The 23,535-nt window shown below is 43.7% G+C and overlaps 1 protein-coding gene across 4 annotated transcripts in view; it reads right to left on the bottom strand.

The window, feature by feature from the left end:
• LOC111155645 (interferon alpha and beta receptor subunit 2) overlaps positions 1-12,221 on the bottom strand; it is a 32,722-nt gene extending 20,501 nt beyond the window's left edge. The window contains exons 1-4 of one of the 4 annotated variants that reach the window (XM_022515919.1): positions 12,144-12,221; positions 9,960-10,083; positions 2,031-2,118; positions 760-801 (exon numbers count right to left, since the gene is read on the bottom strand). In XM_022515919.1, the coding sequence (XP_022371627.1) occupies positions 760-801; positions 2,031-2,085 (97 nt within the window). In that variant the 5' untranslated portion in view covers positions 2,086-2,118; positions 9,960-10,083; positions 12,144-12,221. Of the gene's footprint in view, positions 1-759; positions 802-2,030; positions 2,119-9,959; positions 10,368-12,143 lie in introns of those variants that run through there. The other 3 variants (XM_022515922.1, XM_022515921.1, XM_022515920.1) reach the window with 3 other exon arrangements.
• Positions 12,222-23,535: the final 11,314 nt, after the last annotated feature.

The following is a 23,535-nucleotide window of genomic DNA, read 5'->3' as shown; positions in this document are numbered from 1 at the left end:
AAATAATTAATAAATAAATATTTATTAATTAATTATTTAAATAATTAATAAATAAATATTTATTAATTAATTATTTAAATAATTAATAAATAATTAATAAAATAATTAATAAAAAATAAATTCAAGTCTTTTTTTTTCATTTTTTTCCAAATTCAAATTTTATGATCCTCTAAGTTGCCTGTGGTTCAGACTTAGGACTTTGCTTCTTGGCTGTGAACTCTTCATCTCCTGTGCTCATCACAAGCTTGGACACAGAGTTAATGCAGAGTGACATTATATGGACAGATTTATAGATGTAGGCAAGATGTTTTGTTTAAAACAATTATTTTCCTTTATCTGGCGCCAGGTACCAGACAGCATGTGGAAGAGCGAAATGAAGGGGAAATTATTCGGATCATTTCCTGTTTGACATGGTCTGTACCTCCTCATTCTTCGATTAAGGGGCTTGAAATTGCATATTCTTTTAAGGAGTTTTAAAATGACTTCTGGTGTTCTCTCTCTCACTCTCTCTCTTTTTTTGGGGGGTATTAATTTCTTATAAGTGTTTTGAGAGACAAATGTACAAATCTGGCTAATTTTTGCCCCTTTGACAGAGGAAAGAAAAGAGTATTTGAGAAAAATCAAAGAAAAACAATTCAAACAACATGGGCAACAGATCTGGGATCAGAAATCAAATTCCCCACATTTTAAACTTCTGAATAGTCCCCCCAGTACCCTGACCCTTCCACAAAATTCAGTCAAGCCAAGAAAATCTCTTACCAGGCAGTGAAGATAACACACCAGACAGGAGGCTGATACACACTAGGAAGAAGAAAAAAAAAATTAACAAGCAAAAACACTCTCTGCAGGCTCAATTTGTAATTCTAGCTCTGAGTCTGGCATTCTTTTGGACACTTTTTTTTTAGTAGTTTTTTTTTTTAAGATTTTATTTATTTATTTGACAGAGAGATCACAAGCAGGCAGAGAGGCAGGCAGAGAGAAAGGGAGATGCAGGCTCCCCACAGAGCAGAGAGCCCGATGCGCGACTTGATCCCAGGACTCTGGGATCATGACCTGAGCTGAAGGCAGAGGCTTTAAACCACTGAGCCACCCAGGCACACCTGGACACATGTCATAGCTCTGGATTGAGACTTCCTTGTGCTTAAAAAAAATATCCTCAAGCAAATGGTTCTTGGAAGATCGATGTTGCTATCGGTGGGACACGGTTCAAGGGTTTCAACCTGAGTGAATCCAAAATAAGATCTGTCTGGGGATTGCTGCGCATAACAGCGCTGATGGGTTGGGAGAGAGCGCCGTGACGCAGCTAGCTATGTGTCTGGAAGAAGTCTCAGAATACGAATGCGCATATTGTTAGCTGATACAGTTTGAAGGTTAAGATGTTTGTCAAAGGTGGCGTAGGAAGAAAACCGGAGGTGATGGGAGCTGGGGACTCTCCTTTGCTTTCTGGCTGTCACAGTGACTTGGGGGAGAGGTTACAGGCAAGGGCAGCTCTGCACCAGGGAGAAGGGTCGCCCTCATGGATCCCCTACAGGTAAGCTCTAGGAGACGACATAGCGACACTGAAATAGAATCAAAAGAAAGGTAGAGAAAGAGCAGCGTTGGACTACAGGAAAAAAAGTCAAGAATAAATGAAGCCCAGAAACCAAAGTTCAGGGCTGACTTTTCAGTCTGGTGACTGATAGGAGATAAGGGGGTTTGGCCTCGTCCTAAGTAGGGGAGTAGAGTGAGAAACTCCGCCCCGGATTAGATTGAAGAAATTAAGAGGAATTCCTCTTCAAAGTGCCTAGGAGGGTACTCTCCATCATTAAGGAGTCATTCTTGTTTGTTTTCCAAAAATGAATAGTAGGGTGGAAACTCAAGACCCTGAATCCAGGCTTCCTATCTACGATCCATCTGGCTCTTGGCATTGGACAGGCTGATGCTGGGCCCCTGGTTGGGGACATCCGTTTGCTACTGCCCAGCAGGGCTCCGGGGGATGGTGACTTGGCTGGCTTGCTCCTACAAGAGCTCCGACAAAAGTGAACACTCACCCACGAAACACAGATTCTGTGATCTAAGCGGGGAAGCATTCTGGCTCCAAAGCATCTTGGTTATTGAGTCTTTTCTTTACGTTCACATCTGAAAGGAAATCAGCATTAGGTGATTCCCCACGCTGAAGCATGTAATTAAATGACAAAGATCAAGATGGACAAAGACAGGACAGCAAGTGTTTCCACGTCCAGGCTTCCACTGCCCTCCTGGGAGCCGGACCTGGTACCAATTCCTGGTCTACCAGGGAGAAGTTTTATCCATTTATGTTTATTTTTAAGATTTTATTTATTTATTTGAGAGAGAGAGCGAGCAAGAGAGAGCACCAGCAGGGCAGAGGGGGAAAAGCAGGCTTCCCGTTGGGCAAGGAGCCGGAGGTGGGGCTCGATCCCAGGACTCAGGGATCACGAGCTGAGTCCAAGGCAGATGCTTTACCAACTAAGCCACCCAGAAGCCCCCAGGGAGAGGTTTTAAAGTTAACTTTGGAATAGGTGACGGGATTATCTGTTTCCAGAAACACACAGAAGTAAATAGCAAAGGGTCTTGCTTCCTTCAGAAAACTACCTTTAATCATTCTCTGGTGAGTCCTTCAAAATATCTTTATGCACAAGCAAAACCAAATATATATGATTTCTCCCCCTTTTTAAACACAAGAGATGGGATATAAAATCCCTGTCCTACTCCTGGTTTTTCTACTTAAAGATACATAGTTGGGAGATCTTTCTACATCAGCACCCAAGAGAATTTCCTTGTTTTTTTTTTTTTTTTTTTTTTTTTAAACCAGTTGAGCTGTCCAGTCTATGGACACACTGCCATGTAGGGAATCAGGCCCCACGAGAGATGTCTGAGTTGCTTCCAGTCTTTTCTGCAACAGATTCTCTTGGACATGCGTCGTTCCGCATGTGTGTGAGTCTAAGTGTAGAAAAACTTCCCATAAGTAGGATTGCAGGCAAAAGGTTATACCACTCAGGGTCTCAGCAGGAAAAAGATATTCGAATGAGGACACCTGGAAAAAGACTTTAATCAAGGGTCGAGTTACAAATGCGTGAGCAGGATGTAGACAAACAGTAAGGAAGCAGGTAGTACCTGGAGCCAACAGCAGTGGGGCTGTTACCCTCCTGGGCTGGGGTGCAAAGGGAAGGTGCTAGAATCTGGTAGGAGAAAATCCTGCGGGAATCCAGCATGATAGTGCAGGGAGGCGGCAAGGGATGGGAGGGTAAATAGCCCTCACTGTCTTTCCTCCCTCCTCTTACTTGGGGCTCATCCCGGGCTGATTCCAGTCAGAAGTCATAGGACCAGGGTGCTGGTGGCTATGCCCGTACAAGACAGGATCGCAGAACAAAGTAAGGGGTGAGTGTTGGGAGGCTGGGTCTGGAGGGGTCGATGGAGGACACCTGACCCAGAGGGGCTCTGCACTCGTGATTCAAATAGAAACGGCCACCCTCTTGCCCTGGTGGCTATGTGACGTACACAGCCACCTGTGATGCGTGACAATTTTTCCTTCAGCCACAAGCTCTTCAGGGAGGCTGTCATCAAGCTCTTGGACTTTTTACTTATTTTATTCTTTTTAAGGCTTTTTATTTATTTATTTGAGAGACAGACAGAGCATGATCAGGGGAAGTGGCAGGCAGAGGGAGCGGGAGAAGCAGGCTCCCCGCTAAGCAGAGAGCCTGATGTGGGGCTAGATCCCAGGATCCTGGGATCATGACCTGAGCCGAAGGCAGACTATTAAAAACTGAGCCACTCATATGCCCCACTCCTGGACTTTTTCAAATCAAATTTATAGATAAAAATGATCTTCAGACGAATATAAATTTACATTTCTCTTATTCTGAGTGAGTATCCGTTTTTTATACGCGTAAGAGTTATTTGCATTTTCTTTCTTGTTAACTCTATCTTTGCTCATTTTTCTACTGAGTTGTAGCTTTTTTTCTTATTGGTTTGTTTTTAGGAACTTTTTAATTATGAGCGAAACTGGCCCTTTGTCTTTGATACAAATCACATCTTTCCCCCTCTGATGGCACCCTGCCCTTTGATTTGCTCATGTCAGCCTTATTTATTTTTTATTTTATTTGTAATTTTTAAAAATATGAATCAGAAAAAACTTTTAAAAAAAGATTTTATTTATTTATTTGTTAGGAAGATAGAGAGAGAGAGCACAAACAGAGGGTGGCAGGCAGAGGGAGAAGCAGAGCTGAGCAAGGAGCCTGATGTGGGACTCGATCCTAGGAACCTGGTTTGAAGGCAGACGGCTGAACCAGCCTGGTGTCCCTCATCCTGGCTTAAAAAAAGATCATTATGTTTTCAGATTTAAAGCTATTTTCTTCCTTGGCATCTGCCTTTTGAATCATAGTCCGAAAGCATTCCACGGAGAGAGTTTTATGGAAACACCTCCCCGCCGCTCCCGCCCAGCAATGGATCTTGTTCCTTCTCTGCCTCAGGACTTTTGTCTCTACCCAAGCAATGGGGCTCTACCAATTTTGGGTATTCTGTTCCCCCCTAACACTGTAGCAGCATCAAGCCCCAAACTGAAACTGAATAAGGACCACAAAGCACCAAACTTGAGTTCAAGTTCAAAACAAATTTAAAAAGTCCTCTGGACTGCCAGGGTAGCACGTCCCACCCAAGGTACTCTCCTGGAGGAATCCAAGAGATTCCAGGTTAAAACTGCCATCCCTGCTGAAGATTCTGCCGCCCGTGACATACCCAGGCTCCTCTGCCTCCAGCTATCCCACCATACCGTGCCCATTTCGAAGGTCTACAGAGAGCACTGTGATGTGTGACGTCATCTCCCACCCTCACTGCCCGGCGGAGGGCCTGCACGGGTATGGACATTCCCTAAGACGCTGGGCGCACCTAGAGTATAGATTGCCGCGGGGGGCGGGGGCGGGGGACACTCCCTTGCACTGACCATCTGCCCTGTGGCTCCTTGCCCCTCTGTCTTTTCTTTTTTCTTTCTTTCTTTTTTTTTTTTTAAGATTTTATTTATTTATTTGACAGACAGAGATCACAAGCAGGCAGAGAGTTAGACACAGAGAGAGGAGGAAGCAGGCACCCCACTGAGCAGAGAGCCCGATGTAGGGCTCGACCCCAGGACCCTGAAACCATGACCTGAGCCGAAGGCAGAGGCTTAACCCACTGAGCCATCCAGGCGCTCCCGCTTTGTCTTTTCTTGATGGTGGTAAAATCTTCACCTTTGTTCTACAGAACACTTGGTCTCTTCCGCGGCGGACACACACACACAATTATATAATTAAAAGTCCCTCATGCTCTGTAGGCCAGGGGATGTCTCCTCCCCTTCTTTGTTTCTCATGACCCATACCCCAATTCCAGCCTCATGTCCAGTAACGAGATTCCTGGTTGTTCGGAAAATCTAATTTCCTGACTCTTGGCATCCTGCCTGCAGTTGTTTAATGAGGCGCCTGGAAACCCTCCCTGACTACCAATCAGCTTTCCTAAAGCAAAGCTATTGTCAGTCCCTTCTCTGTAGCCAGCCAGGGCTGGCTTGGCCCCTTCCCCCACCTCCCGTCCTGGGTCCCCCAGGTGGAAGGGATCCACACTTGTTTTACTGCTCTCCCGAGGCTGTCCTGAAATTCTTAGTCATTCTGTCTTTGAACTTGTGTTTTGTTAGTGACGTCTGATGGGACAGCGGGACACACAGGGAGCTGGTAGCCTCAGCTCACACTTGCTCTCGTCCCCCTGCCCCCGCTGGAGGTGGTCCCAGGCCCATGCCCAGCCTCTCCCTCTACCCTGGGGACTGCTGATGCACTTTGTGTGGTGGTGCAGCTGGGTCCCATCGCCCGAGTGGCAGTTGCCCCCCTCTCCAGGCTGGCAGTAACCCACCTGGGAGGTGCAGCTGGCTGAACCGGTAGGGGTGAGCATCGAGGTCAGCCTTGATCCAGGTACCTAGCATGTCCAGGGGCAGGGGTTTAAAGACCTTTGGACATTGCTTCTATGTGGTGGGTTGAGATAGAAGGTCCTCGGGTGGGAGGGATTTGGGGCTGGACTTCCCCAGAGCCCATCCCGGACTGGGGGGTGGGGGAGCTAGCAGGAGGGGGATCCCAGCATCCCTCAAGCCCCAGTGCATGTGTGCCCAGAGTCACAAGGGGTGGGGTGGCATTGGGCACCTGTGGGGAGCTGCACTGGCCGGAACCGTACCCCCGGCATGAGGGAATGCTTCTGGGGCTGTGTGCCTGGGGGGACCCTTCTTCTCCTTCCTGAGTCTGGCCTGCGTTCACTTCTTCTGGCTAGTTCGAGGTACCCTCTCCAGACGTGCTGTAATTGTGTAATTCAATGATTCCCCATGCGAATGAAATGCTCTTAGATCTGGCTTTGCACAGTATAAAGTCGAATGGGGGAAATTCCTGCTAATAAAGTAATTTTTTTTTAAACTCAAGAAGACATTAAAACAATAAATACAAAAGCGACAAGTTGAGAGACAGAGACAACGGAAGAAAAGAAAAAGCATGATAGTTTAAGGCCTTCAGTGGTACTTCTTGCTCTGTAAACATGGGGGTCCTGCATTTCTGTTTTGCTCCTAGCCCCCTACAGTCTGTAGCTCACTGTCACCTAACAAGGCATCAAGCACCTTGGGTTGAATTCAAGGTTGTCCTCGGCCTTCCCAGTTTTCCCAGGAGCCACTGCCCTGCACAGGTGCCCAGCTCGGGGGGTGTCCCTCACCCTGCTCTGGCTCTCCCCTCCATTCCTCTGGGAGCGACCCTAGCCTCTGACCTCTCAACACAGCTGGTTTTCAGGGCCCCACTCAAGTGGACATTGTGGGGTGAAGAGACTCTTCCCTGAATTCCAGCTCCTCCTAAATAGCCAGCCAGCCAGCCAGCCCTCAAGGAGCCTGCTGCCTCCTGGTCCCCTGGTGGAGAACATAAGGATCTTTCCTTCCATCTGGCCTGATGCCTGGCATAGCATTTGTCGTCAATGAGTAATGAATGGACTAGATTTGGAAATATCCCACAAATGCGATTACGTAATTTTCCCCCCGGAAATTAGGGAAAAAGTACAAAAAAGTAGAAAGAAGCAAGTAACAAGCATCCTTATTTCTACCACCCAGCATCAACCATTATTAATATCGTGGCATGTTTGTTTCCAGTTGATGTTTCAAATGTCTGTCTTGCTTCCGTAGCACTTCTTTTGTATGCTCATTAGAAAAATTAAGAATGTATAAAAGTACAAATTCCAGCATCCAGATATTTTCATCATTAACAGGTGAACATAATCCCAGAGATCTTTCTATGCATGAGTACACACGCACACACGTACACACACACAGACAGCACTTCTGTCTAAATTTAATTGTACTTGGGGGAAAAAGTCTGAAGGAAAGACCAAAGGAATTGCTGCAATTTGAATTATTTTCTCTTTAGAAAAGAGATAGCCCACTAATGTTTAAAAAAAAAAAGTTACGGAAGATATTCAGAAGTTGGGGTTTTATATGTTCACAGGACCTTCTGCATTAAACCGTATTTACTGATTCATGCTTTCATACTAGAGAACTTTACTATTCTCCTTTTCCTCCCATTTTCCTCCCTACCTCCTTCTTTCTTTTTTTTTTTTTTGGCTTTATTGTTTTTTTTCTTGTCTAGATTGATAGAACAATCACCTTTTATTCTACCTACAATTTCCAAAGCTGTCTGGTATTAATTCCACATTTAGATAAATACCCATGAACACTCCTTTCGATCATGAGTTCTCTATGCTTGGGTTCTTTATTTTTTTTATTCTTTTTTTCAATTTATTTTATTTATTATTTTTATTTATTTATTTATTTATTGTTATTTTTATTCTTTATTTTGATTTGTCTTTTACTTTGCTAATTCGCTGAATTCTTCTAATCCAGCAGTTTTTTCCCCAAAGAGGGCTCACTGGGTCTTGAATTCCTTTGGCTCTTTCATATCTGAGAAGACCTGCCAATTGACTTTTACCTCGAATGACGTCTTAGCTGGATAAAATGTCCTCCTGGGGACAGTGTCCTCCACTCAGAACACTTCTTAGCAACCCCATACTCTCGGTAGACAGTCTGAGTCAGCTTGACTTTGTTCGTCCCTCTTTTGTTTACTTCTTCTTGGATTCCTAAATAATTATTTTCTTTTAAAAAATTTTTAAATCGCTTTAGGTATCTTGGTGCTGGGCATTCCCATATGGAAATTTCCTGGAAGGTGGCAATTTCCTGGAAAGTGTTCTTTTGGCCTACAGACCATTTTTTTCATCATTTCAAGAAAATTTCTTTTCTCTTACTTTTATGTGCTTTTTCTGTCCCATTTGTGGGTTTCCTACCTCAGGAACCCCAGTTATCCTAACGCTTGGTCATGCTTTGTTTATCTTCCACATCAGAGTCTTACTAACTGACTTGATCTTTCTTTTCATTAGCATTCACTGGCTTGAATCAAGCCTTTCCTCTATTAAAAGTGCTTTTACTTTCCGCAGTATCTATTCGTACTTCTGACTTCTGTGATTATGTTTCCATGATGCTCAATTTATCCCCTAAAGTCTGCGATCTCCCATTCCAGCCCAGTTTAAAATATTATAGTCTTTGAGTTTATTCTATTGAAGTCTTATTTTTATCAAGTTGTAGAATATAAGGCTATTGGAAAAAATTTTCTCCTAACCCAGGAGTAATAGTAATTTTGTAGTAAGACTCCTGGCAAGTTATGTTGTTTTTTCCCCCCTTCCTTACCACTCCCCTCCCCCACCACTTCCAGTCACCTTGCTGGCACTTAGGTGGCTTTGTCATCTGTTACTGTGATACAGCAGTGAAATCTTAACCTCCTTGTCTTCTTAACTTCCACACCTGTTTCCAGCTTGTTCTGTAAAGACTGGGCTGTTTCCTGAGCCCACAGGACTGGCTCTGGGATCAGGGGAGCTCAGTCAAGGGAGAGACAGATGTCAGGCTACCCCAGCCCTGCTTTCTTCTGGAAGATTCTGTTCATTGCCTCTGGAGGAGAGGTGAGTGAGGGTTAACCACTGGGCCTCTGGCTGGTTCTCCTGATTCTGGCACTGGCTTTTGCTGCTCCCACTCGCCCAGCTGACTTTCCCCATCTCACGGCCTCTGACCTCTGCCCCTCTCTCGAAGGAGAAGGTCAAGTACAGTCAAGGCACTCTTATCTTCTTTCCTGTTTATTAGGCTTTTTACAATCATTGTTGACTTACTGGTATAGTTTCTGGTGGTCAGGTTCAACTCAAATTTTAAGTATATTTAAAGATGTTATTTATTTATTTGAGAGAGAGGGAGGGAGGGACCCAGGGAGAGGAAGAGGGAGAGAATCCCAAGGAGACTCTGTGCTGAGCTTGAAGCCCCAGATGAGGCTTGATCTCATGACCCTGAGATTAGGACCTGACCTGAAACCAAGACTTAGATGTTCAACCCACAGAGCCACCAGGGGCCCCAAATTTTAACTATATTAAAGAAAAAAACCCTCAGAATTAAAACAGCAAGAACAAAGACAATGCTTAAGATTCTCTCTCCCGTGTACCCAGGCTTACGGGGAAACTAAGTGTCCTCATTTTCCTGCCGGCTCTGGAGAAAACGGTTAGTGGCTCTCAACTACTCCCTCTCTCTCTCTCTTTCTCTCTTTCTTCCTCCCTTCTCTTGACTTCTCAGTCGACTTCTGGACTCTTACTTCAGCTCTCCAGCTCTCTCAAAGAACTAGTTTTCCTTTATTCTTCTTGCATTATTTTTTTTAAGATTTTTAAAAATTTATTTATTTGACACACACACACACAGAGAGAGAGAGAGAGAGAGAGAGAGAGAGAGACAGCGAGAGCAGGAACACAGCAAGGGGAGTGGGAGAGAGAGAAGCAGGCTCCCCACTGAGCAGGCAGCCCCGTGTGGGGCTGGATCCCAGGACCCTGGGATCAGGATCTGAGCGGAAGGCAGACACTTAAGGACTGAGCCACCCAGGCACCCCAGAATTGCATACCTATCAGTTTCACTCTCGGAAGGAATGAAGAATCCTCAGGGAAAATACTGTCGGGCTCCGCTTCTGCTCAGATTACATTTTACAGATTATAAACCGCCTGTTTCTTTCTTACATCCAAACAGCTCTGAAATCAGAATGTATGTTTTTCTCACTTGGTTACATAATATAAAAGTGCGTCTTAGACTCCATGACATTGTAGTTTTGGTGACATATGATGACAGGTAGTCAAAGAAGATCGATGCCATGGATTCTTCAATCATTTGAAGGTTTATAAATGTAACAGGAAAATGAGTTAGTTCAGCGCTGAGCGCAAGTGGGAGGATGAAATATATATTTTAATAAACGTTTTACTCCTAATACTGTCTCCGGTGATGTGGTTCTAATTCTGTTTTAAGATTTTATTTATTTATTTATTTGTCAGAATGAGAGAGGGAAGAGCACAAGCGCGGGGAGTGGGACTCCATCCCACGACTCCGGGATCATGACCTGAGCTGAAGGTAGATGCTTAACCTAGTGAGCCACCCAAGCGTCCCTCTAATTTTTTTTTTTTTTGACAAATTACCATTTGTCAAATCACAGGAACCAAATTTCAGGGAGATTTTAACTTTTCAATAAATACATGAGGAACTTCAGAGGAAATATGGGTAAGAATAAAAGAGCCAGGCAGATTTTTTGATGTTTTAAAGTGGAAAGCCAGCTTGTGAACTATAGAACTTAAAAGTTCAAGCCGTTTCCTGGAACAAACAGGTCAAACCTTATCAAGGAAGCCCATACAGCTAAGGAGAGTTTTAAAGATGTTTTCTTTAGCGCAGAGTTTGGTGCGACCTCCGCCTCCACCCATTTGGTTCCCTAAACCTGAACAGCAAGTGAGCGGAGGGGCGGGTATTTAGAAACCGTGCCAAGGTGTGGGACAGCGGGACGGCCTGGGCGTCGTAGCCCCCAGGCTCAGTGAGTAGGACGCCGGCGGAGCGGGGCCGGACTCCAGGTTCCCAGAGCGCGGCTCTGCACCTCCCCGCACAGCTGGCTCAGATCGGCCTCTGGCCCCTCTGCTGTTACACTATCTTCTAGACCTCCTCCCAAACAAAAGCAAGGAAGTCAAACAAATATTAAAAGAAAGAAATGAGGGGCGCCTGGGCGGCCCAGCCTCTGCTGAGCTCAGGTCATGATCCCAGGTTCCTGAGATCGAACCCCGACTGCGGCTCCCTGCTCCCTGGGGAGCCTGCTTCTCCTTCTCTCTCTGCCTGCCGCTCCCCCTGCTTGTGCTCTCTTTCTCTCTCTGTCAAATGGATAAATAAAATCTTGAAAATAAATAAATAAGTAAATAAATAAGTAGGAAAAAAATGACCTGGGATTCCTAGCGTTGTTCCATAAAGCCGCCGCTCACCACCTAAGCCTGCTGATGGATGGAACTGGTGACAGCTTTGAACAGGCTGACTTCTCCCGGTGGAAACTCCAGCCTCGACTGGCACTCGTTTCCCCTCATGCCCCGGCCCGGGAGCAGGGCCGCTCTTCGGTCTCCCCGCCCTCTCCCCTCAACCCGCCCCTCTGCTTCCTAGCGAGGCGTCTGGAAGGACGCCGGACACCCCAGCCGCCGTCGCCCCTCGGGGACCCTCTCCACACGCCCGCCAAGGCTGGTGAACTCCGGGCGTTGCCGCGGAGGGCGGGCCGCGGACCCCGACCCCGAGGCCCGAGCCGATAGCCCCGTTTTGCAAGGCCCAGAGGATCTTGAGGCATTTGGCCCTCACACTCGTGACGGTTCACATCTCGCAGCCGCCGGCGCCCGGGTGTCCGGGGCATCGTTGGTGGGAACGGGGGGAGGGGCGCGGGACCGGGTGCAAAGACCGAGAGCTCCCGGGGCGGCGAGGAGCGGAGCACGCGGGGGACAGCCGGGGACAGCGGAGGACGCCCGGGCCGCCCCGCCCTGCGGCCGGGGGAGGGCGTGGGGGGCGGGGAGCGGAGGGAGTGTGGGGGGCGGGGGGCGGAGGGAGTGTGGGGGGCGGGGGGCGGAGGGAGGGTGGGGGGCGGGGGGCGGCGGGCGGGGAGGGAGCGGCGCGGGCAGAGGCGGAGTCCGCGGGAGGCACGGAGCCTGCGGGGGATTCCGGGAAGCGGCTGCGGGGAGGCGGCGTTTGCCGAGAGGTCAGGCGCCCTAGCGTTCCCCACGCCCCGACCCCGTCAGCCCTTTACCTCGGCAAGGTCGCTTCGCCGCTGCCCGCAGGGGTGCTCGCCTCCGGGCCGCCGCCTGCGCCCCCGCCGTTCCGCCTCCGGCTGGGGCGCCCGCGGCTCGGATACGCGCTGTGGGCGGCCCCGGCCTTGGCGGCGGGCGCGGGCGGGCGGAACGGGCGGTGGGCCCCGGGGCGGACCGCAGACTCCGCCGGGGGACGACACCGGGGCGATCCGCGGGACTTTCTCCCCGGCGGGTGGCTGGAGTGCGCGATGGGGGAGCGCGCGCGGAGCGCGGGCCTCCGGCAGCTGGTGGAAAGCCCGGGCGCGGGCCGGGGGCGGAGCCCCGACTGGTTCCTCTACTGACGTTGGCCGAGCCGCCTCTTTACCACTCCCGCCCGCACCCTCCCCTCCGGAGCTCCGTAGGGGAAGGGACCCGGGGTTTGGGTTTTTTGTTTACTGCGGGGTCCTCAGGGGCTGGAACAGCGCGTGGCGTCTGGAACTACGCCGAGTACCTTTCATGCACTCAGTAAAAATACAATGAATGAATGAATGAATGAGCGAATGGGTTCTCTCCTGGCTCCCCGACTTACGAGTTCTATAAAACGCTCTGATTCTAATTCTCCAATCAATAAAACAGGGATAAATATAGCCACCACTGAGTTGTAAAGGCTTGGTACCGTTCCAGGTTCCTGCAGGCCTTTGCAAGTGCTGTCAACTCACTTGCCCCTCCTTATCTGTGGGTCTTTCCGTCCGTGTGTTCAGGGTAGGTAAAGAGGGAGGACAGATAGTCCCTCATTATTTTATTTGTTGTTTATATCCTGTCAATTTCCAAAATGTATGTGTATTTTAAACGTTAAGGCTACTCATATGGGAATGTTAAAAATCCTTTCGAAAGAGAAGGAAAAGAAATACACTAAACTCCTAAATTATTCTCATTGAGCATTCAATCTCCCCATCAGCTTTCCTGCCTCTGAGGAAGAGGGGGAGAGGATGTTTCATACTTTTTGTAGCTAGAAAAGGGGACATTTTCATACATTCAGTCAACTAGTATTTGCTGACCCCTCTTTACGACAGGCACAGAGATGATCATAAGAGGATGTCTGTTGGCTTCCTGTCTTTCAGAGAAGCAGAATTTCCAGCAGTCCTGTAAGACCTGAAGGGAATTCATCACCGGGTTCGTGTCCTCATAAAAGACATTCAACACTGATAATATCTTCAGCAGCAGTTTTGGAGAAGCTGCCGAAATAGTCCTTGACAGTGGGAGAAAGCCAATACTCCACTGTATGCGTCCTTTTAAAAAAATTTAATTATTTTAAATAAACATATAATGTATTATTAGCCCCAGGAGTACAGGTCTGTGAATTGCCAGGTTTGCACACTTCATAGCACTCACCATAGCACATGCCCTCCCCAATGTCCATAACCCCACCACCCTCTCTCAACCAACCCCCCTCCCCCCAGCAACGCTGTTTGTTTTGTGACATTAAGAGTCTCTTATGGTTTGTCTCCCTCCGGATCCCATCTTGTTTCATTTATTCTTTTACTACCCCCCAAACCCCCCACGTTGCATCTCCACTTCCTCATATCAGGGAGATCATATGATAGTTGTCTTTCTCCTATTGACTTATTTCGCTAAGCATAATACCCTCTAGTTCCATCCACGTCGTCGCAAATGGCAGGATTTTGTTTCTTTTGATGGCTGCATAGTATTCCATTGTATATATATACCACATCTTCTTTATACATTCATCTGTTGATGGACATCTAGGTTCTTTCCATAGTTTGCCTATCGTGTACATTGCTTTTATAAACATTTGGGTGCACGTGCCCCTTTGGATCACTACGTTTGTATCTTTAGGGTAAATACCCAGTAGTTGTATGCATCCTTTTATATAAATAAATAAAACTAAGGATGCAAATGGAAATGCAACAGATAGAAATAGATAAAAATGATAACAAGGATTAATTGCAGATTGGGTTATCAGAGGTGATTTTTATTTTCTTCTTTTTTACTGTCCAAATTTCTAAGTATTTTTACTTGCATGATGAGGGAAAAGATTTTAAAAAATAAACACAGTATGTTCCACGATGTCAGGAGCTTAGAAATTGTTACTCCACGTCCCACAAGAGAAATTCCGAACCAACTGAAAATCTCTCCTTAGGTCCATCAGTGAATAGGGGTCCCAGGGCAAATTGTAGCCTGAAAACTGGAGAGACAGGCCGATGTAGACAATCAGTGTACAGGGAGTGGAAATCTCTGAAACCTTAAGAAAACTTAAACTGCTTTCGACTCACTGCTGAAGACTGAGCATGGACTAACTCGAGAGTTAAAAACTCCTGGGAGCCTAGTCTTAGTGGGGTCCTCCCGGTTTCTTGATCTTTCCACCAGGTGCTCTGCCAGCTTCTCCTGGTGAACATGAAATTCCTCTCCTGTTTGGGAGGGAGGGAGTAACCATTTTGGAATACACCCAGAATGTTCTGTATGAAAAAGCCTGCCTTCAAAGGGAACTAGTCATTCTACCAGAACCCAATCTGATCCTGCTCAAGGGGAATTAGACAGTTCAGTCCCCTTGAGCCTTCCTGTCTATCATCATAGGAGAGAAAATAAAGGGGTGGGGATTCCAAGAAACTCCTCTGTAAGTTACAGTCCAGTTTCAGGCCCATCAGAAAGAAAAACAAGCCCTGAGATTTAATCATAATATCATGGAATGTTTCCCCTTCACAGTATGTTACCACCACATCCACACAACTCTAGAATAGTAACAGTAGATTATGACTCTATTTAAGAGGGAGTTTCTAGGGAAACCCAAAAACCACAGGGGAGGCAAAAATGAAGACACTAGATCAAATCAAAGCCTCTGACAAGTACAGAAAACATCAAACACAGCCTCTTAGCCAGGTAAACATAGCATCTCACACTAAAGGGTTATTTAGGTCAGCTCCTGTTATCTGATACATCCTGTCTGGCTTTCAGTGAAAAGTACAAAGCTTGCTAAAAGGCCAGGAAAAAACACAATCTGAAGAGGCAAAATAAGTTTGAGAACAAGGCTAAGATGTGGCAGGGAATTGGGAATGATGAGACTAGGAATTTAAAAGCCGTGTGATTAATATAGTAAGGGTTCTTTATTATCATAGAAAGATATTTGGTCTTTATTTTTAATTCCAGACCCTAAATCCCTTATAATTTCCTGAGTGGTAGGGGTGAGAGGAATGTGTTTGTTCCACTGAAGTGACACTAAGAGGCCCAAGGTAGTTTTAGGATGGGTCACCAGAAAGACCAAGCGTTGTCACAAATGAAGTCTGGAACTTTCAACTCACCCCCCACAACCTCTGAGGAAGGGAGAAGTGCTGGAGATTGGGTTAATAATCGTCATTCTTACATGATGAAACCTCTGCAAAAGCCCATCAGTGACAGGTTTTGGAGAGCTTCTGGGTTGGCAAGGAATTGGAAGAGTGAACCACTTGCTGAGGGCATGGAAGGTCTGTGTCTCCCCCTGCCCCCCAACCCCATCCCCCATACCTTGCCCTATGTATTCTTCTCCTTGGCTGTTCCTGAGGTGCGGCCTTTATAATAAACCAGTAACAATAAGGAAAGCACTTTGATGTGTTCTGTGAGTCATTTTAGTAAATGACCAAACCTGAGGGGGTGGTCATGGAAACCCTTGACTCTGTAGCCAAGTCAGAGAGAATTGTGGGTAAACTGGGGGCCCCGTTCATGTGGCTGGTATCTGAAATGAGGGTGGTCTTGCAGGACTGAGCTTTGAACCTGTGGAAGTCTGGTGCTGATTCTGCGTAGTCAGTGTCAGAATAGAACTGACTTCTAGGACACCAGCTGGTGCTAGACTGGGTTGGTGTTTGGGAAGAGACATAACTCCTCAGGCTTTAACAGAGATGTGGACAATAAGAAAGAACAGATGAGCGATGTAAGGAGAGAGACAAAAATCCTAAGAAAGAATCGAAGGGAAATGCTAGAAATTTAACTAAAACAAAACAAAACACTAACAGAAATGAAGAATACTTTTGATGGGCTCATCAGTAGACTGGACACAGCCAAGGAAAGAATCAGTGAGTGTGAAGATATGTCATTAGAAACTTCCCAAATGATAAAGTAAACATAAATAAATAAATAAATAAATAGGAACAGGGTATCCAAGAACTGTGGGACAATTACAAAAGGTATAGCATATACATAGTAGGACTATCAGAAAGAGAAGAAAGAAAGGAGCAGAAGAAATATTTGAAATAATAATGGCTGAGAATTTTTTAAAATTAATGAGACACCAAACCATAGATCCAGGAAGCTCAGAGATTAGTAAAAATAAATACCAAAAAATCTATACCTTGGCATTTCATATCCAAACCAGAGAAAGTCAAAGAGAAAAAGAAAACCTTGAAAGAATCCAGAAGTATGAAACATCTTACCTTATAGAGGAGCAAGGATAAGATTTCCATCTTATTTTGCTTCAGAAACTGCAAGCAAGAAGACAGTGATATAAAATTAAAAACAACAACAACAACAACAACAACAACAGCCCAGCAACCTAAAATTCTATATCCAGCAAAATCATCCTTCCAACAATAAAGAAGATATAAAGACTTTCTCAGGCAAACAAAAATGGAAGGATTTTTGTCACCAGTATACCTGCCTTGCAAGGAATGTTAAAAGAAGTTCTTCAGAAAGAAAAAAAGTTAATATAGTTTGGAAACTTTTCCTATATGAGAATTGGAAGAGTGTTAGAGAAGGAATCACTAAAAGGAAGATAAAATAATTTATTTTTCTTATTCTAAATTGATCTAATAGATTACTGTTCAAAATAAGAATAGCAGCATTGTACTGGATGATTATAGCTTATGGATAAATGAAATATATAATAGTAAGGTTGTAAGGGGTGGGAGGGAGGAATTGGGAATATATTGTGAAAAGGTACCTACACTACTCATGAAGTGGTCTAGTGTTATCTGAAAGTGGATTTAGATTAGTTGTAAATGCATATTGAAAACTCTAGGGCAACCACACCAGCTATGTTTAAAAGAAGTGTAAGTGATATACTCACCAAGGAAAGAAAATGGAATTATATAAGACACTCAATTAAAACTAGAAGACTAGGGGCGCCTGAGTGGCTCAGTGGGTTGGGGCCTCTGTCTTCAGCTCAGGTCATGATCCCAGTGTCCTGGGATGGAGCCCTGCATCTGGTTCTTTGCTCAGCAGGGAGCCTGCTTCCCGCTCTCTCTCTGCCTGCCTCTTTGCCTACTTGTGATCTCTGTCTGTCAAATAAATAAATAAAATCTTAAAAAAAAACAAAAACAAAACCAAAAAACCTAGAAGACTACCCAGAAAAGAGTAGAAGATTAAAAAAAGAAACAAAGAACAAGTGCAATGAATTGAAAGCCAGTACAAATACGGTAGATCTTTATGACTGACAGAGTGGATTAAAAAGTAAGACCCAGCTACATGTTATCCAGAAGAAGTCTCCTTTATTTTTTTTTTAAGACTTGATTTATTTATTTATTTATTTATTTGACAGACAGAGATCACAAGTAGGCAGAGAGGCAGGCAGAGAGAGAGAGGAGGAAGCAGTCTCCCCGCTGAGCAGAGAGTCTGATGCGGGGCTCGATCCCAGGACCCTGGGATCATGACCTGAGCCGAAGGCAGAAGCTTTAACCCACTGAGCCACCCATGTGCCCCAAGAAGTCTCCTTTAAATACAAGACACATTTAGATTAAATATAAAGGATTGGGGGAATATATGATATGCTAACATTATATGACATACATATTATATGACATACATATTATATGACATACATATGACATACATAACAATATATGACATGCTAACATTAATCAAAGGAAAGCTTTGATTTCCTTTGAAAGGAGTAGCTGTGTCAATTTCAGACCAGTAGATTTCTGAACAAAGAAAATTATCAGGAATAAAGAGAGCATTACATGATGATAAAAGGATCAATTCTCTAAGAAAATATAATAATCCTTAGGATGTGAATGCCTAACAACAAAGTGTCAAAGTACGTGAGGCAAAATCTGATAGAATTGCAACAAGAAAATTCATGATTATAGAGGCTTCAGTACCCCTTTAGCAGTAATTGACAGATCCAGCACTCAGAGAATCAGTAGGGATAGAGTTGAGCTGAGGAACACCACAAATCAACTGGATCTAATTGCCGTTGATAGAGTATTTCATCCAACAACAGCAGAATATACATTCTTCTTTATCTCACATGGAACGTTTGCCAAAATAGACCACATTGTGGGCCATAAAACACACCTTAGCAAACTTGAAAAAATGGAAATCACACAGAATATGCTGTCAGGTCACAGTGAAATTAAACTAGAAATCAGTAATAGAAAGATTGCAGGAAACCTTCAAATACTTGGAGATTAAACAACACACTTCTAAATAATACAGGGGCCAAGGAAGAAGCCTTAGGAGACATTTAAAAAATTTTTAGCTAAATGAAAGTGAAAATGCAACTTACCAAAATTTGTGGGTATTTAGAGGAAAATTTATAACATTAAAAAATATGTATTGAAGAATAATATCCAATCTATAATTTAAGCTTCTACTTAGGAAGCCAGAGAAAGAAGAGCAATATAAACTTAAGCAAGTAGAAATGAAAGAATAAATAAATACAGGGAGGAGATCAATGAAACTGAAAATAGGAAATCAGTAAAGAAAATCAACAAAACCAAAACTGGCTCTTTGAAAAGATAAATGAAACTGATAAACTTCTAGCCAGACTAAACAAGAAAAAAAAAGCAACGAGACACTAATTATTATTATTGGAAATGAGAAAGGCGCCATCACTACTAATCTAATGGATATTAAGAGGATAATACAGGAATATTATGAATAATTTGCTGTGCCCATAAATCTGGTAACTTCAATGAAATGGACCAATTTTTTGAAAGACACAATCTACCAAAAGTCACACAAGGAGAAATAGATATTTGAGATCATTCTATAGCTATTAAAGAAATTGAATTAACAATTGATAATATTCCAGAAAGAAGGCACCAGGCCCACATGATTTCACTGCGCATTTTATGAAATAGTTAAGGAAAAAAAGACAACAATTTCCTTCGATCTCTTCCAGATAAGTGAAGTAGAGGGAATACTTCCTAACTTATTCTGTGAGGCCAGCATTACCCACCCTAATACCAAAACTAAATTAAAACAATACAAGAAAAGGAAACTGTAGACCAATAACTTTCATAAATATAAAAGTACAAATTCTCAACAGAATATTAGCAAATCAAGTCCCACTGTGTATCAAAAGAATTATAGACCATGACTAAGTGAGATTTATCCTAGTTATGCAAAGCTTGTTCAACCTTCAAAAATCAATGAATATTGATCAACAGGCTGAAAAAGAATAATCACATGAGTATATCAGTAGATGCAGAAAAAACATTTAACAAAATCCATAATTCATTCCTGACAAAAACTCTTATTGAACTCAGAATAAAGAATATCTACCAAAAAGTTCACAGCTATTATAATAAAAACTGAATGCATTCTCCCCTGATCAGGAACAAGACAAGAATGTCTCCTTTTCTCCCTCCTATTCAATATTGCACTAGAAGTCTTATGAATATGGGAGTAGAAGATGTACAGATTGGGAAGGGAGAAATAAAATGTCGTTTGCAGATGGCATGATTATGTAGGAAATCGCAAAGCACTGACCCCAAAACCCACCAAAACAAACAAAAAAACCCTCCTGAGAGCAGTAAGGGATTATAACAAGGTTACAGGATATTAGGTTAATACACAAAAGTCCATTGCTTTCCTATATACAATGAACAATTGGAATTTGAAATTAAAAGCACAGTACTATTTATATTAGCACCCCCAACTTAAATACTTAGGTATAAATCTATCAAAATAAGTAGAGGATCTGTATAAGGAAAACTACAAAATTTTGATGTAATTTTTAAAAATCTAAATAAATAAATAGATTTCCATATTCATGGATAGGAAGAAGCATTATTGTTAAAATGTTAATTCTTCCCTATTGGATTTATATTCAAAGCAATCCTAATCAAAATCTCAGCAGGTTATTTTGTGGATATCAATAAAGTGATTTTCAAGTTTATGTGCAAAGGCAAAAGACCCAGCTAGCCAACAAAAGGAGAACAAAGTCAGAAGACTAAAACTAACTGACTTCAAGGCTTACTATAAAATTACTATAATCAAGACAGTGTGGTATTGGTGAAAAAGTAGACAAGTTCATCAAAGAAACAGCACAAAGAGCCCAGAAAGACCCACACAAATATAGTCTCATGACCTTTGCCAAAGCAGCAGAGACTGTTCAGTGGAGAAAGGATAGTCTTTCCAACAGATGGTGCTGACACAAGTGAGTACACAAAACAAAAAACAAAAAAAGAAAAGGAAAGGGAAAGAAAAGAAAAGAAAATAGAAGCTAGATACAGACCTTGCACCTTTCACAAAAATTAACTCAAAGTAGATCACAGACCTATATATGTGAAATGCAAACTAGACTAGTTAGACTTTGCACTAGTCTAGACTTTTAGACTTTTAGTGACTTTTAGACTTTTAGTGACTTTTAGACCAAAGACACAATCTGAAAAAGAAAAAAATCGATTAAGTTGGGCTTCATTCAAATAAAAACTTCTGCACTGTGAAAGACACTATTAAGATAATGAAGAGACCAGGTACAGACTGGGAGAAAATATTTGCAAAACATATCTTAAAGGACTTGTGTCTGAATGAACAAAGAACTCTTAAAGCTCAATAATAAGAAGACAATTGAATTAAAAAGTGGATGAAAGATCTGAACAGACACCTCACCCAAAAAAGATATACAGGTGACAAGTAAGCATGTAAAAATGTTCAAAATCATAGGCTCTCAATGTGTTGTAAATTAAAACAGTGAAGTACTGCTGCGTTCCTATTGGAATGGCTAAGATCCCAAACACCGACAACACCAAATGCTGGTGAAGATGTGGAGCAGTGGTACTCTCATTCCTTGTTGATGGAAATGCAAAATAGTCTAATCACTTTGGAAAACAGTTTGACAGTTGCTTACAAAGCTAGAAAAACTCTTTCCATAGGACCCACCAACCATGCACTTGCTGCAATGAGTTGAAATCTTATATTCACCCAAAAACCTAGGGCAGCTTTATTCATAATTGCCCAAATCTGGAAGCAACCAAGACTTCCTTCAACAGGTGAATGTATTCACGGACTGGCACATCCATACAGCGAGATATTATTCAGTAATAAAAAGAAACGTGCTACCAAGACACAAAAAGTCACGGAGGAATTGAAAATAAAAAGAAGTCAGCCTGAAAAGACTACATACTCTGTGATTCCAATGATCTGACATTCTGGAAAAAACAAAAGGGTAGACAGAGTAAAAAGATAAGTGGTTTCCAGTGTATGAAGGGGCTGGGGATGAATAAGTGGATTATAGAGGATTTTCATGGCGATCAAACTATCCTATGATACGGTAATGGTGGATACGTGACCCTTATACATTTGTCAAAACCCACAGAACTGCAGAACCCAAAGAGGGAATCCTAATGTAAACCACAGACTTCAGTTAATAATACTGCATCCGTACGGGTTCATCAATTGTAACAGGTATATCACGTTAATGCAAGATGTTAACAATAAGGGAAACCGTGCGGAGGAGGAGGATTATATAGACATCGCTGTGCTATATGCTCTATTTTTCTGTAATTAAAGTCTACTGCATTTTAAAAAATGCACATTTGTTTATTCACTCAGAGGATTTATTGGGCACCCACCCATGCCAAGTACTGTTGTGTGTTTTGGAGCTAGTGCTGTATCTGACACAGGCCAAGTTTCTGCTCTCCAGTGGGGCTTCTATACTAGTGGATGGGGAGGGGTGCGGTTGTGCAGACATGAACCATTAGCAAACGAGATCATTTCAGAGGGACATGAGGAGAAAGCAACAGGTGGTAAGCTGGAGGGTGCCTGGGAGAGCTACCTGGCACAAGCTGGTCTGGGAGAGATTCCCTCAGTTCAGAACATGTAGGCTGAGAGCTAGACAATGGGAAGTCTGAGGCCAAGAGTTCCTAGAGAGCCAGGCTGGATGAAGAGCTAAAGTCCAAAAGCCGACGGGGCAGGAATCAGCCAAAGAAGGAAAGGGAAGAGCCAGTCTAGCATGGAGTCATGGATGACCACATTGAGGGCCGGGGCAAGGGGCTGGCTAGTGGGATCATGAATCGATTTGGAAGAGAGAGAAATGGTCAGGGGTAGAGGATGGAAACCCAACATTCTGTTTTGTAGTGTTACATTTGAGAGGCCTACTGATACTCAGGCAGATAGAGTCCTAAAGCTGTTAGGTGGGGCAAAGCAAGACTGGGGCCATGCTGGTGAGGGATAGGGGAGCCATGGAGAGCCATCAAGGGTGTCAGATTCTAAACAGGGTGAGGGGGACAGATATGGGGGCAATCTTGTATGAGGTGTCAGAGCATGCCAGAGAATGAGGGTTACATCCACACTGGGGTCGGGGGTAGTAGGAAGCACCGAAGGGGTAAAGAAGGAATTCTCCTGGGGACAGGCTGGAGTGGGGTCTTGGGGCCCAGTTGGGTTGAGGAGGGCATCCATGGTGTGAAGGTGGTGGCAGGGGAGATCGGAGATTGGGGGAGACCAATCACACTCTAAATCTATTAAGGCTAATGGGAGCTAGGGTTCTCACTGCTGGAGAAAGAAGTTACAAGTTTTCTTTTCTTTTCTTTTCTTTTTTTAGTTTATTTTAAAGAGAGAGAGAGAAAGTGAGTACAAGCAGGGGGAGTTGCAGGCAGAAGGAGAGGGAGAAGCAGACTCCCCACATAGCAGGGGGAGTCCGATATGGGACTCGATCCCAGGACCCTGGGATCATGACCTGAGCTGAAGGTAGATGCTTAACTGACTGAGCCACCCAGATGTCCCAAGAAGTTATAAATACTGAGAGGGAGAAACTAGAACCAACTTTGTGGTGTTGGATTGGAATTGGAGGTGTTGAAGCAAACTTATGGTTTTCTCTAAAAAAATAGACTCATAGAAAGAAAGATAGATAGACATGTAGACTATAAAGAGATATAATAATATAATATATAAAATAATTAGATGTATAACTACATTAAATATTATAATATATAAAATACATATATAGATATAAATGCACACATGTGAATGTATATATTTTTATATAATATAAATATATGTGTGAATATATATTTTATATATAATATAAATATGTACAATTATAAAATAAAGTTATATATTTTTTCCCTTTAACTCTGCCCTCTAAGATATAAATGCATGCACGTAGGTGTGTATTTTCCTCCCTAGTCTGCCTTCAGAGGGGCCTGGTGACATTCCAAGAGTGATAGGCATACCTGGTTCCCGAGTCTTTGATTCTGA

Source organism: Enhydra lutris, unplaced genomic scaffold (assembly GCF_002288905.1).
Source record: "Enhydra lutris kenyoni isolate GAN:26980312 unplaced genomic scaffold, ASM228890v2 scaffoldscaffold43, whole genome shotgun sequence".
NCBI lineage: Eukaryota > Metazoa > Chordata > Mammalia > Carnivora > Mustelidae > Enhydra > Enhydra lutris.
This window is presented reverse-complemented; position numbering and strand designations above follow the sequence as displayed.